Below are 15608 nucleotides of genomic sequence, written 5' to 3'. Positions count from 1 at the left end.
TGACGGCTTGTAGTCCATCTTTGTGTGGAATGTTGGTGTAGAGGGCTTCCACATCAATAGTGGCCAGGATGGTGTTTTCTGGAAGATCACTGATGGATTGTAGTTTCCTCAGGAAGTCAGTGGTATCTCGAAGATATCTGGGAGTGCTGGTAGCGTAGGGCCTGAGGAGGGAGTCTACATAGCCAGACAATCCTGCTATCAGGGTGCCAATGCCTGAGATGATGGGGCGTTCAGGATTTCCAGGTTTATGGATCTTGGGTAGCAGATAGAATACCCCTGGTTGGGGTTCCAGGGGTGTGTCTGTGCGGATTTGTTCTTGTGCTTTTTCAGAGAGTTTCTTGAGCAAATGGTGTAGTTTCTTTTGGTAACTCTCAGTGGGATCAGAGAGTAATGGCTTGTAGAAAGTGGTGTTGGAGAGCTGCCTAGCAGCCTCTTGTTCATATTCCGACCTATTCATGATGACGACAGCACCTCCTTTGTCAGCCTTTTTGATTAGGATGTCAGAGTTGTTTCTGAGGCCGTGGATGGCATTGTGTTCTGCACGGCTGAGGTTATGGGGCAAGTGATGCTGCTTTTCCACAATTTCAGCCCGTGCACGTCGGCGGAAGCACTCTATGTAGAAGTCCAGTCTGTTGTTTCGAACTTCAGGAGGAGTCCACCCAGAATCCTTCTTTTTGCAGTCTTGGTAGGAAGGTCTCTGTGGGTTAGTATGTTGTTCAGAGGTCTGTTGGAAATGTTCCTTGAGTCGGAGATGCCGAAAATAGGATTCTAGGTCACCACAGAATTGTATCATGTTCGTGGGGGTGGAGGGGCAGAAGGAGAGGCCCTGAGATAGGACAGATTCTTCTGCTGGGCTAAGAGTATAGTTGGATAGATTAACAATATTGCTGGGTGGGTTAAGGGAACCACTGTTTTGGCCCCTTGTGGCATGTAGTAGTTTAGATAGTTTAGTGTCCTTTTTCTTTTGTAGAGAAGCAAAGTGTGTGTTGTAAATGGCTTGTCTAGTTTTTGTAAAGTCCAGCCACAAGGAAGTTTGTGTGGAAGGTTGGTTTTTTATGAGAGCATCCAGTTTTGAGAGCTCATTCTTAATCTTTCCCGGTTTGCTGTAGAGGATGTTGATCAGGTGGTTCCGCAGTTTCTCTGAGAGCATGTGGCACAAGCTGTCAGCATAGTCTGTTTGGAATGTTGTCCAGACTCTTTGGAATATCATATTTTAAAGCCGTAGCTCCCAAATGCCTTGTCCACTTTGCCTCAAACTCTTCTGAAAAACTCTACTCTGGTAAAACATCACCCTGGGAAGTTTCAAGGGACTCGTTTTAGTTTGGTAAAGTTGGGTGAAGAGAGAAAAAGGAGATGGAAATCTGGCTTCCAGCAGTAGAAGGTTTGTTTCAAGATTAACTAAAGAGATGAGGTTACTGGTTCTCTGTAGTAAGAAGAGCCTCAGCAGTTACATTAGCTAGGAAAAAATAAGAACTAATTCTCATACTTCAGGATATAAAAGGATAATGAGCTTGGGTCAAGAGGAGCTCTCATAGACTTTAGTCAGAAGGGACCATCGTGATCATATAGTCTGACCTCCTGCACATCACAGGCAACAGAACCTCACCCATCCACTCCTGAAATAGACCCCTAATCTCTGGCTGAGTCCTGAAGTCCTCAAAGCACAGTTTAAAGACTTCAAGTTACAGAGAATCCACCATTTATACTAGTTTTAACCTGCAAGCGACCTGTGCCCCATGCTGCACATGAAGGAGAAAAATCCTCAGGGTCTCTGCCAATCTGATGGGAGGGAAAATTCCTTCATGACCCCAAATATGGACCCTGAGCATATGGACAAGACCCACCAGCCAGACACTTGGGAAAGAATTCTCTGTAGTAACCCAGAGCCCTCCCCATCTAATGTCCCATCTCACCACATGGCGTAACATGGTGCAGTCGGTTGGATTCATCATGTGGAATTTTATACCTTTCTCTGGTTTATACAACATGTGGTCACACCTGGAGACACTCTAGCACAGGGGTAGGCAACCGGCGGCCTGCAGACCACACGCAGCCTGTCAGGGTAATCGCTGGCAGACCACCAGAATGTTTACATTTGCACAGCCACCCACAGCTCCCAGTGGCCATGGTTCGCCGTTCCTGGCCAATGGGACCTGCGGGAAGCGGTGGCCAGCACGGCCCTGCGGCCTGCACTGCTTCCCACAGCTCCCATTGGCCAGGAATGGCGAACCACAGCCACTGGGAGCTGCAGGTGGCTGTGCAAATGTAAATGAACTGTCTGGGGGCCTGCCAGTGATTACGCTGATGGGCCGCATGCAGGTTGCCCTCCACTGCTCTAGCAGGACAGGATGGTCTTTTCTGTTATGACATTTTCTATGTTCCTATCCCAATGAGCAGATTTTTACTATTCTTATTGTAGGTACTTCCCATTTGGCATTGTGTTTCTCATTGCTGGGAAGATTTTGGAAATGGAGGATCCAGCTGTGATTGGAAAGAAATTGGGACTCTATGCCATAACGGTGGTGACAGGGCTAGTCATCCATGGACTTATCCTCTTGCCTTTGCTTTTCGCACTCATTACCAGGAAAAACCCCTTCGCTTTCATCCGGGGAATACTGCAAGCCCTGCTGATCGCCCTCGCGACATCATCCAGGTATGACAAAGTGGGTCTGGTCATCATTCGTCACAGACATTCCATTGTTCCAGCTGAGAGGGAAGCTGGTTTCATTATTCAAGTCTAGGGTGTGTATAAACATTTTCATCCTTGGTTTAACACAGGGGTTTGCTGAGTAATGTACTAATCACTAGTCCCTCAAGTGCTATTCTTGCAAGGGAAATACTTTAGCAAACTCCTTCCACCTAGTTGGGGATTGGTCCTGCTCTGAGCAGGGGGTTGGACTAGATGACCTCCTGAGGTCCCTTCCAATCCTGATAGTCTATGATTCTATTTGAACTATGGGAGAGTTATGATACTTACCCATTGTTTAAACCCCTCCCCCCGTCCAAAAACTGTCCTTTGAATGAAGCTACAGCAAAAAAACAGCTGAAGTTTGAAACTTGAGATGTGGCTTGGGCCTTGTTCTCCATGAAAATTAGAGCCATTGCCTGGTTTGAGCAGTGTGGGGGAGAATCAGTCAGTGTGGTAAGAAATTTAAAGGAAGCCTTGCTCTTTCTGCATGTTCAGTCAGCGCTAAGGGTTTTTAGAACCACCCTAGAACCACAGTATTCAAAATGGGGGTGTACTGTGGATTTATAGAGAGGCAATATGATATTTTCTATCTATCCCTTTCCTAATGATTTTTAACATTGTGCGCTTTTTTGACTGCCACTGCACATTGAGTGGATGTTTTCAGAGAACTATCCACGACTGCAAGATCTCTTTCTTGAGGGGTAACAGCTAATTTAGACCCCATCATTTTATATGTATAGTTAGGATTATGTTTTCCAATGTGCATTACTTTGCATCTATCAACATTGAATTTCATCTGACATTTTGTTGTCCAGTCACTTGGTTTGGTGAGATCCCTTTGTAACTCTTTGTGGTCAGCTTTTGTGTTGTCTGCAAACTTTGCCACCTCACTGTTCACCCCAATTGAGACAAAGAGTTCTGACACTTTCCTTCCACCATTGTTTAAGAGGGAGGTGGAAGCTGATGTACAGAATTTTCACTGAGCAGATCTGGTGACCTTGTGCCTCCAGCAGCCTTCTTATTAACTGCCTCAATGACACCAACAGCAATGGAAATTGTTATTTCTTTGCAATGCAGCTCAGCAACCCTGCCCATCACCCTGAAATGTCTTCTGGAAAACAATGGAATAGACAGACGGGTGGCACGATTTGTTCTCCCTGTTGGCGCAACCATTAATATGGACGGGACTGCACTGTACGAGGCAGTCGCTGCAATTTTTATTGCTCAGGTCAATGAGTACGATTTGGACTTGGGACAAATTATAACTATAAGGTAAATACATTTCTTCCTTTATTTACACTAAATCTGTTCTCTTTCTTCCCTATCCAGATCTAAGGACAGCGTATCATAAACAGTTACCAAATTTCCCACTCAAACATGTAACAGAATGACCAATGTTAAGGTAGACGTGGTTGGACAGTAGCGTATCATAAGCACAGAAGCATCTCACTACTTCTTTACCTGTTGCAGTGCCTTTGAGGTCCTATATACTCTAAGGGCATGTCAACTCTACGGATCCTAGAGCATCATAGCCCTGGCATAGCCCCCCATGTGGATGCAGCCTGCACCGACAGGCGTTTCTCTATTGGTGCACAAACGCTGTGCGAGGAAGCTCTGTCTATACTAGGGGTTTTGCTGGCATTGCTGTGTTGGTCAAGGGTGGGGTTTTTTCACACTCCTGAACACCATAGTTATGTCAACCTAAATTTAAGTGTAGATCAGGCCTAAAGCAGTACAATTCCCCTAGCATGGATGCAGTTATATTGGTATGGAAGTGCTTATACTGGTACAGTTTATTCCCATTCAGGAAGGGGAATAAGCTAGGCTGGTAAAAGGTACCTCTGTGCCAGTATCGCTGTGTGCATGATGGGGGTTGTACAAGTATAGCAGCCCTCTGGGGTTTTGAGTACATAAGCCGTGGCCTCTGCACTTTGTCACCATTGGGGATTTCACGCCAGTAATGCGTTGGATGGAAACTTCTATTTTCATTGTCTTTGGGGAACATGACATTTTTCACTTGCTGTGGCCCATGCAGTACAAGGAAGTCCCTTAGGCTATTGCTCAAGTGTCCTGGATCATCTAGATTTAAGGAACTAAACTCAGCAGCAGCTGTTTCTTGCGTCTCCACCACACTCTTCTCTGAGCTACACTTTTCTTCAGGAACGTGCCTGGTTACATCCACTTGAGATGGAGATATGGATGCTGCAGTAGCTGCCAGGTCACCTGCACTCTGACTGACTGGAAGATCAGGCATCTCCTCACCACTCACATCCTCACTGGGACCAGAAGGCTCACCGTGAACATTTGTGTCTATGTATCTCAGGAGAGCTCCTTCTCAGGAGAGCACCCTTTGCTTTCTTTCTTTTTCTGAATGCTGCCCCAGAGGGGCGTTTTCTTCTTGCACTCATGACTGCAGTTCTGTGCCAGCTATAGTGGCTCTCTACACTCAGTTGAAGGGGATAAATAAGCAGGCTGGTAGCAGGGCCTGAGTGAGGGAAGATGTCAATGTCTTAAGAGCCTAACTGGCTCCTACTACTACAGTTGACTGCCTGTTCTCCTCAAATGGGTTCAGGGAAGCAGCAGGAAACAGGAAGCTCCCTGAGAAGCTGGGGTTAATCAGTCCAGGCTGCTGCAGGTGCTAGAGAGGTACATAAGAGGCTCCTCCTCCTCTCTCTCCCAGCAACTCCTGCTGCTTTCCGTTATTCCCTCTCCCCTTTTCTCCTGCCTGCCTGTTCTGTCTCTGGTGCCCTCCTTCCTCCAGCACAGCACTCCCCCCTCTCTGTGCATCTGGAGCGGAGAGAATACATATGCGCCAGCAGCAGACACAATTTTCTACACTCTGGGTCCTAGTGGCACCCAGCGCCCAGTCTGGCACCTGAGGCAGCTGCCTCAGTTCGCCTCATGGTAAGGCCAGCCCTGCTAGCTAGCAACGGACAACCTGAGAAACATGACAGCAAGAGAGGAGACTTCTCTTTTATTTACAAGGGGGATTCACAGTCAGCTTTATAATGAGACCATGGTTGCAACCTTAACTGTACAGAGGCAGTCACCTCTCCCTAATTACATGTCCTTCTGCTCCACAAATGCAGGCCTCTGCTGCTTCAGCTGAAGCTAAAGCGTTGTTTGCTGTCACCTATGGATGGACAGATGGACACACTCACTCTCTCTCGCTTTCTCACTGCCACTGAAGTCAATAGGAAGAAATTCCTGTTGACTTCAGTAGAAGCAGGACTAGGCCTAAAGCTATCTGTCACAAAAATCTGTATTAAAACTTTGCTTAATTACAAGCATTCTTCTTCAAATCTAGCCTGCACATACATTTTCAAGGAGCCTTTGCTATATGAAAAGTTTGCAGGGTCGGAACAAGCCACTAGGTGCACAGAAACATCAGACATATGTTGAAATATTTCTGTAATCCGCAATGGTGGCTCACTGGTTGAGACAGGCAGATAAGTTGGTTGGGGGGACATTGAGGCTTAATACTGAGGGGCTTATGAGTGAGTGTTCCCCAGCTAGTCAACGGAGCTCACCACGGTGATGTGAAAGCCTGGGAGGGGGTGAGGCTGGGTGATGAATGCTGATTGAAAGAGGTGACATTTACCTTGCCAAACAATCAAAATCACGAAGAGCCTTCCAAGTGACTGAGGTGCTGTGGCCTTTCTATTTCTGCAGCATAACAGCGACAGCAGCAAGCATAGGTGCAGCGGGAATCCCCCAATCAGGGCTCGTTACAATGGTCATTGTACTAACCTCTGTTGGCCTGCCCACGGATGACATCACACTGATCATTGCAGTTGACTGGGCTTTGTAAGTACTTTTTTCCCATATCCTGTGTTGCTGCTTTTAATCTTCAGCACAGTGACCCCTGGGTATTCTGACTATGCAAATATAACTACAGTAGTTCTAACGGACATGGCTGGAGTCTAGGGGACACAGAACACGGCATGGAACGAGGAACTCTGCATTGTGTTCTTGTCTTTGCCACGGACTCCTTGTGACACCCTCAGGAAATCACTGAAGCACAATTTTCTTAAGTGGCTGGTAATTTATGGGGCCAACCTTTTTGAATGCCCAGCTTGGGCCTGATTTTAGACGTTCCATTTGGCTGGAATCATGTTCAGCCCTGATGAAAGTCAGGCTCCAGGCTCAGTGCCCAATTTTGAAAATGTGGCCGATGTATCTCTTTGATGCAGGTTGTGATCCATTTGGTGATGGCGTGTCATGGGCTTTCCTAGAGCCCCCAGATAGAACGAAGAGGAATTCTTCCTTCCTAAAACATTCTGACCCATTTAGGTACATTCTCAAGACTCACCTGAGGTTGAGAACATGCCAGATTCTCTTCTTCCTAGTGTGAGGACAGGAACTAGGGAGAGAAAATTCCTTGGTTTGAGTGGAAGGGACAAAACTAGGAGAACAGAGCATGAACTTGTCGCTGTGGAACATCAGATGGGCAGGTGCTGCTAGTTCCCTTATTCACCAGAAATACCTCCTTAAGTGTGAGGAACTGGAGGTCAGAGCAGGACAAGGGTATGAAGGAGGGATCACTTAACTTTTGAATACCAAGTTAAAACCGCAAAGTGCCACCAGAAACCTGACGGTGGGGCTGAAGGGAGGAAAGAGACTATCCTAAGAAATTTGGACACGAGGCCCATAAGCGACTAAGAGCAGAGGCGTGAACTTTTAGGGAACTAGGTGCTAACCCCTCAGTAAACTGTGCCTGTAAGAAATGCTCATTGAAATTTTGGCTCTCCTAGCTGACGTCCCCCTACCAGTACACCATGCCAGGGATGGACCATCCTGGTAGCACGCAAAGGAGGTACTCTTATGAGACTGAGGTATTGTCTGAGTCATCCTGTCAGAGGTGCTCAGCTCCTTCAGGTCTGCTCTGTTACTGGTCATACATACAGAGGCACCTAGAGCTCCCAGGGCTCGTTGTACCACAAACCCTTTCTGAAGGTCTAGGCAGGTAGAGGGAGGGTGTTGAGCCCATCTGGACAATCTTAGCAGGGTGACCCTAACTCACTCCCAGTGCAGAATCTTCCCCAAACTGTGTATCCTGAAATGGCCAGCCTTTTCCTGGACAGCTCAGAGAAACAATAAGGTTCATTTGACCCTCTAAAGACACAAAAACACGTCACAGCTTATTAACTTAACTGGTAAATACACCCTTCTCTTTAAACACTGCACTGAGCTGGCTTATAGTAAAGTAAACCAAATTCATTAACAATAGGACATAGGTTTAGTGATGCTCAGTAAAAGGAATGAAGTCAGAAAGGGTTACAAGCAAATAAAAGCGAACACACACATCTAGAAATCTAAAACTTCTAAATTATAAAAATATTGCTCGGGCATGCAGGAGTGAAATCAGGAAGGCCAAATCACACCTGGAGTTGCAGCTAGCAAGAGATGTTAAGAGTAACAAGAAGGGTTTCTTCAGGTATGTTAGCAACAAGAAGAAAGTCAAGGAAAGTGTGGGCCTCTTACTGAATGAGGGAGGCAACCTAGGGACAGAGAATGTGGAAAAAGCTAATGTACTCAATGCTTTTTTTGCCTCTGTCTTCATGAACAAGGTCAGCTCCCAGACTACTGGGCAGCACAGCATGGGGAAGAGGTGACCAGCCCTCTGTGGAGAAAGAAGTGGTTCGGGACCATTTAGAAAAGCTGGATGAGCACAAGTCCATGGGGCCAGATGCACTGCATCTGAGAGTGCTAAAGGAGTTGGTGGATGTGACTGCAGAGCCATTATCTTTGAAAACTCATGGCGATCGGGGGAGGTCCCGGACAACTGGAAAAAGGCTAATGTAGTGCCCATCTTTAAAAAAAGGGAAGGAGGAGGATCCTGGGAACTACAGGCCAGTCAGCCTCACCTTAGTGCCTGGAAAAATCATGGAGCAGGTCCTCAAGGAATCAATTCTGAAGCACTTAGAGGAGAGGAAAGTGATCAGGAACAGTCAGTATGGATTCACCAAGGGCAAGTCATGCCTGACTAATCTAATTGCCTTCTATGATGGGATAACTGGCTCTGTGGATGAGGGGAAAGCAGTGGACGTGTTGTTCCTTGACTTTAGCAAAGCTTTTGACACGGTCTCCCACAGTATTCTTGCCAGCAAGTTAAAGAAGTATGGGCTGGATGAATGGACGATAAAGTGGACAGAAAGCTGGCTAGATTGTCGGGCTCAACAGGTAGTGATCCATGTCTAGAGGGCAGCCAGTATCAAGTGGAGTGCCCCAAGGGTCAGTCCTAGGGCCAGTTTTGTTCAATATCTTCATTAATGATCTGGAGGATGGTGTGGATTGCACCCTCAGCAAGTTTGCAGATGACACTAAACTGGGAGCAGAATAGATACGCTGGAGGGTAGGGATAGGATACAGAGGGCCCTAGACAAATTAGAGGATTGGGACAAAAGAAATCTGATGAGGTTCAACAAGGACAAGTGTAGAGTCCTGCAATTAGGACAGAAGAATCCCATGCACCGCTACAGATTAGGGACTGAATGGGGACCAGTTCTGCAGAAAAGGACCTAGGGGTTACAGTGGATGAGAAGCTGGATATGAGTCAACAGTGTGCCTTTGTTGCCAAGAAGGCCATTGGCATTTTGGGATGTATAAGTAGGGGCATTGCCAGCAGATCGAGGGACGTGATCATTCCCCTCTATTCGACATTGGTGTGGCCCCATCTGGAATTTTGGGCCCCACACTACAAGAAGGATGTGGAAAAATTGGAAAACGTCCGACGGAGGGCAACAAAAAATGATAAGGGGACTGGAACACATGACTTATGAGGAGAGGCTGAGGGAACTGGGATTGTTTAGTCTGCAGAAGAGAAGAATGAGGGGGGATTTGATAGCTGCTTTCAACTACCTGAAAGGGGGTTCCAAAGAGGATGGATCTAGACTATTCTTAGTGGTAGCAGATGACAGAACAAGGAGTAATGGTCTCAAGCTGCAGTGGGGGAGGTCTAGGTTGGATATTAGGAAAAACTTTTTCACTAGGAGGGTGGTGAAACACTGGAATGTGTTACCTAGGGAGGTGGTGGAATCTCCTTCCTTAGAAGTTTTTAAGGTCAGGCTTGACAAAGCCCTGGCTGGGATGATTTAGTTGGGGATTGGTCCTGCTTTGAGCAGGGGTTTGGACTAGATGACCTCCTGAGGTCCCTTCCAACCCTGGTATTCTATGATTCTATGAAAATTTAATCTAGCAAGATACAAGCTTGTTCAAGATGGTTTCTCTCACTAGTCATTCTTCCCAGCCATGGCTGACTGTCCCTCAGCCAGGACTGTCCACAAAAGCACAAGGTGCTAGCTTCCCTTGTCTTCTTAGGTGAAAGACCTTTGTCTAAGTGTGTTTCTCACCAATATTCAGTTCCAGAGACAAGGTCCCCCACACTGAAGGGCCCATCTTTCTCAGCTTGCAAGAACTCTGGCCTATTGTGTTTGTCTAGTGACAGATGCCAAAGAGTCCCTGCAGCCCTTCCTATGAGGTTTCCATTCCCCTGTATGATTTCTATGTAAATGGAGCTTCCATTGTTTGATTCTATCATGCTTAATTTACATAGGAGACAGGTCATTAGCTGTGACAATTCCTCCTATCTGGGCAGTCAGCACAGCCTAACATCAATGAGTATCTATAATTCCTTATATAGTGTTAATACATACATTTCATAATAACGAGGAGCCCTTGTGGAACCTTAGAGACTAAAATCTATTTGGGCATAAGCTTTCATGGGCTAAAACCCACTTCATCAAATGTATGGAGTGAAAAATACAGTAAGCAGTATATATATTACAGCACACGAAAAGATGGGAGTTGCCTTACCAAGTGGGGAGGGGGGGGGGTCAGTGCTAACGAGGCCAATTCAATTAAGGTGGAAGTGGCCTATTCTCAACAGTTGACAAGAAGGGGTGAATACCAAGGGAGGGAAAATTACTTTTGTAGTGCTAACGAGGCCAATGCAATCAAGGTGGATGTCGCCCATTCCTAACAGTTGACAAGAAGGTGAGTATCAGCAGAGGGAAAATTACTCTTTGTAGTGACCCATCCACTCCCAGTCTTTATTCAGGCCTAATTTGATGGTGTCCAGTTTGCAAATTAATTCCAGTTCTGTAGTTTCTTGTTGGAGTCTGTTTCTGAAGTTTTTTTGTTGAAGAATTGCCACTTTTAAGTCTGTTATTGAATCTCCAGGGAGACTGAAGTGCTCTCCTACTGGTTTTTGAATGTTACAATTCTTGATGTCTGATTTGTGTCCATTTATTATTTTGCGTACAGACTGTCCGGTTTGGCCAATATACATGGAAGACTGGCATTGCTGGCATATATCACATTGGTAGATGTGCAGGTGAACGAGCCCCTGATGGTGTGGCTGATGTGGTTAGGTCCTATGATAGTGTCCCTTGAATAGATATGCGGACAGAGTTGGCAACGGGGTTTGTTGCAGGGATAGGTTCTTGGGTTAGTGTTTTTGTTGTGTGGTGTGTAGTTGCTGGTAAGTATTTGCTGCTTCAGGTTGGGGGGCTGTCTGTAAGCAAGGACTGGCCTGTCTCCCAAGGTCTGTGAGAGTGAGGGATTGTCCTTCAGGAGAGGTTGTAGATCCTTGATGATGCGCTGGATACGTTTTAGTTGGGGGCTGTAGGTGACAGCTAGTGGCGTTCTGTTACTTTCTTTGTTGGGCTTGTCTTGTAGTAGGTGACTTCTGGGTACCCTTCTGGCTCTGTCAATCTGTTCCTTCATTTCACCAGGTGGGTATTGTAGGTTTAAGAACACTTGATAGAGATCCTGTAGGTGTTTGTCTCTGTCTGAGGAAATGGAGCAAACGTGATTGTATCTTAGAACTTGGCTGTAGACGATGGATCGTGTGACGTGGTCTGGATGAAAGCTGGAGGCATATAGGTAAGTATAGCGGTCAGTAGGTTTCTGGAATAGAGTGGTCTTTTTGTGACCATTGCTTATTAGCACTGTAGTGTCCAGGAAGTGGATCTCTTGTGCGGACTGGTCCAGGCTGAGGTTGATGGTGGGGTTGAAATTGTTGAAATCCTGGTGGAATTCCTCAAGGGCCTCCTTCCCATGGGTCCAGATGATGAAGATGTCATCAATGTAGCGCAAGTTGAGTAGGGGCGTAAGGGGACGAGAGCTGAGGAAGCGTTGTTGTAAGTCAGCCATAAAAATGTTGGCATACTGTGGGGCCATGCAGGTACCCATAGCAGTGCCGCTGATTTGAAGGTATAAATTGTCCCCAAATGTGAAATAGTTATGGGTGAGGACAAAGTCACACAGTTCAGCCACCAGGTTTGCCGTGACATTATCGGGGGAAACTGTTCCTGACAGCGTATAGTCCATCTGTGTGTGGAATGTTGGTGTTGAGAGCTTCTATGCATTGTAACATTCAAAAACCAGTAGGAGAACACTTCAATCTCCCTGGTCACTCAAACTTAAAAGTGGCAATTCTTAAACAAAAAAACTTCAAAAACAGACTTGAACGAGAAACTGCAGAATTGGAATTCATTTGCAAACTGGACACCACCAAATTAAGCCTGATTAAAGACTGGGAGTGGATGGGTCACTACAAAAAGTAATTTTCCCTCTGCTGATACTCACACCATCTTGTCAACTGTTGGGAATGGGCGATGTCCACCTTGATTGCACTGGCCTCATTAGCACTACAAAAGTAATTTCCCCTGATATTCACCTCCTCTTGTCAACTGTTGAGAATAGGCCACTTCCACCTTAATTGAATTGGCCTCGTTAGCACTGACCCCCCACTTGGTAAGGCAACTCCCATCTTTTCATGTGCTGTAATATATATACACTGCTTACTGTATTTTCCACTCCATGCATCTGATGAAGTAGGTTATTAACTATAATAACTTAAGAAAAAAACCTGGGCATCATTGTAAGACCGCTCAATGAAGATCTCTGCTCAGCGTGAAACTTTCAGATTAGATGACCACTTTGATATGGATGTCCTACAGTCATTGTTTAACCTAGCATCCACCTCCAAGCAAACAGGCAACCGTGAACGACTGGTTGCTTACCTTACAGTAACTGATTCTTCCAGATGTTTTGTCCACATGGATTCCACAGTCTGCCCTGCTTCCCATGACTAGAGTGACTCTGGCATTCTGTATTAGCAAAGCACCTGAGGGACTCTTGGACCTGCTTTATGCTGTTAGCTGGGGATGAGAGAGGACATCAGCCCCCATGGACTCTGCTGGCTGAAAGAATCTGATCTCATACACATGTGCATCAAGATTAGAAACCACATGGACAATCACTTGAAGAGGAATGGGACTGTATATGTTAGAGAAGAGACAAATAAGACGGGACATGACAGAGATATAGAGGGCAGAAATTATGCTTATTCATAGGTTTTAAGTACAGAAGGGACCACTATGGTCACAGTCTGATTTCCTGCACAACTCAAGCCATAGATTTTCACTCAGTAATTTCTGCTTCAAGTCCAAAAACCTGTGGGTGAATTAGAACATATCTGTTGGATGACTAAGTGATTGAGAAACCACCATATCCCTTGATAAACTGTTCCTATGGTAAATTACACTCAAAATTTTGCATCCTGTTTTCAGTTTAAATTTTTTTAATCCAATTTTCAGCCATTGAATCTTGTTGTGCCCCACTCTGTTAAAGAGCACTGTAGAATCAAGGCTTGTCTAGACAGGGACAATCAAAAACGTTAATTCAAATGAACTTTTAGAGTGGATTAAATTGCATTAAACCCCTGGGTGGACACTCTTATGCAGAATTAGAGTGGCTTTAGCTTAATTTGCTTAAACTAAGGGCTTGTTTACATTTCAAATGCTGCAGTAGCACAGCTGCTCTGCTGTAACGCTTCACTGAAGACGTTACCTGCACCAACAGAAGGGGTTCTCCTGTCAGCGTAGATAATCTACCACCCCGAGAGGCAGTAGCTAGGTCGAGAATTTTCCCATTTACCTAGTGCTGTCTACACCATGGGTTTGGTCAGTTTAACTGCATCACTCAGGGGGTTGTGGATTTTTCACAAATCCTTCAGACCTAATTGCCTCATGTAGACCAGGCCTAAATCAAATTAAGTCCACTTTATTTCCGATATGAACATGCAAACAGGTGTTTAATGCAGTTTAACTAATCCACTTTAAATTCACACCTTTAGTTAATTCAGCTCAATTTTCCTGAGTGTCCCTATGTAAACAAGACCTTAGATGTCTTCTCCTTGTTCAAGTATGTACAGATCATGACCAGATCATATCTTAGGGCTTTTCTACACTGGCAGTTTGCAGCGCTGCAACTTTCTCACTCAGGGGTGTGAAAAAACACCCCACGAGCACAGCACGTTTCAGCGCTATAACGCGCCGGTGTAGACAGTGCAACAGCACTGGGAGCCGTGCTCAGCAGTTGACAAGAAGGGGTGAATACCAAAGGAGGGGAAATTACTTTTGTAGCGCTAACAAGGCCAATGCAATGAAGGGAGGGAGTTGGCTGATGTGATTGCAGAGCCATTGTCTTTGAAAATTCATGGCGATCGGGGGAGGTCCCAGACGATTGGAAAAAGGAAAATATAGTGCCCATCTTTAAAAAGGGGACGATGGAGAATCTGGGGACTACAGACCAGTCAGCCTCACTTCAGTCCCCGGCAAAATCATGGAGCAGGTCCTCAAGGAATCCATTTTCTAGCACTTGGAAGAGAGGAAGGTAATAAGGAACAGTCAACATGGATTCACCAAGGGCAAGTCATGCCTGACCAACCTGATTGCCTTCTATGATGAGATAACTGGCTCTGTGGATATGGGGAAAGCAGTGGATGTGATATATCTTGACTTTAGCAAAGCTTTTGATATGGTCTCCCACAGTATTCTTACCAGCAAGTTAAAAAAGTATGGATTGGACGAATGGACTATAAGGTGGATAGAAAGCTGGCTAAATTGTCAGGGTCAACGGGTAGTGATCAACGGCTCGATGTCTAATTGGCAGCTGGTATCAAGCGGAGTGCCCCAGGGGTCGGTCCTGGGGCTGGTTTTGTTCAACATCTTTATTAAATGATCTGGATGATGGGATTAATTGCACCCTCAGCAAGTTCGCAGATAACACTAAAATGGGGGAGAGGTGAATATGCTGGAGGGTAGGGATAGGGTCCAGAGTTACCTAGACAAATGAGAGGATTGGGCCAAAAGAAATCTGATGAGGTTCAACAAGGACAAGTGCAGAATCCTGCACTTAGGACGGAAGAATCCCATGCACCGCTACAGGCTGGGGACAGACTGGCTAAGCAGCAGTTCTGCAGAAAAGGACCTGGGAATTACAGTGGACAAAAAGCTGGATATGAGTCAACAGTGTGCCTTTGTTGCCAAGAAGGCCAATGGCATATTGGGCTGTATTAGTAGGAGCATTGCCAGCAGATTATTCCCTTCTATTCAGCACTGGTGAGGCCACACCTGGAGTACTGCGTCCAGTTTTGGTCCCCCCACTACAGAATGGATGTGGACAAATTGGAGAGAGTCCAGCGGAGGGCAACGAAAATGATCAGCGGGCTGGGGCCCATGACTTACGAGGAGAGGCTGAGGAAACTGGGCTTATTTAGTCTGCAGAAGAGAAGAGTGAGGGGGGAATTTGATAGCAGCCTTCAATTACCTGAAACCGTCACCTACAGCCCCCAAGTAAAACCTCTCCAGTGCATCATCAAGGATCTACAAACCTATCCTGAAGGACAATCCTTCACTCTCACAGACCTTGGGACAGCCCAGTCCTCGCTTACAGACAGCCCCCCAACCTGAAGCAAATACTCACCACACAACAAAAACACTAACCCAAGAACCAGTCCTTGCAACAAACGGTGTTGCCAACTCTGTCCGCATATCTATTCAAGGGACACCAACATAGGGCCTAACCACATCAGCCACACAATCAAGGGCTCATTCACGTGCACATCTAC

The 15608-nt window shown here is 46.0% G+C and overlaps 1 protein-coding gene across 1 annotated transcript in view; it reads left to right on the top strand.

The window, feature by feature from the left end:
• Positions 1-15608, top strand: part of LOC102937109 (excitatory amino acid transporter 5) — an 80623-nt gene that overhangs the window by 51002 nt on the left and 14013 nt on the right. Inside the window, exons 7-9 of the mRNA XM_007059377.3 lie at positions 2420-2653; positions 3767-3961; positions 6362-6496. Coding sequence (XP_007059439.2) covers positions 2420-2653; positions 3767-3961; positions 6362-6496 — 564 coding nt within the window. The remainder of the gene's footprint in view (positions 1-2419; positions 2654-3766; positions 3962-6361; positions 6497-15608) is intronic.

Source organism: Chelonia mydas, chromosome 25 (assembly GCF_015237465.2).
Source record: "Chelonia mydas isolate rCheMyd1 chromosome 25, rCheMyd1.pri.v2, whole genome shotgun sequence".
Lineage (NCBI taxonomy): Eukaryota > Metazoa > Chordata > Testudines > Cheloniidae > Chelonia > Chelonia mydas.
The sequence above is the reverse complement of the archived record's forward strand: the minus strand, read 5'-3'. Positions and strand labels throughout refer to the sequence as shown.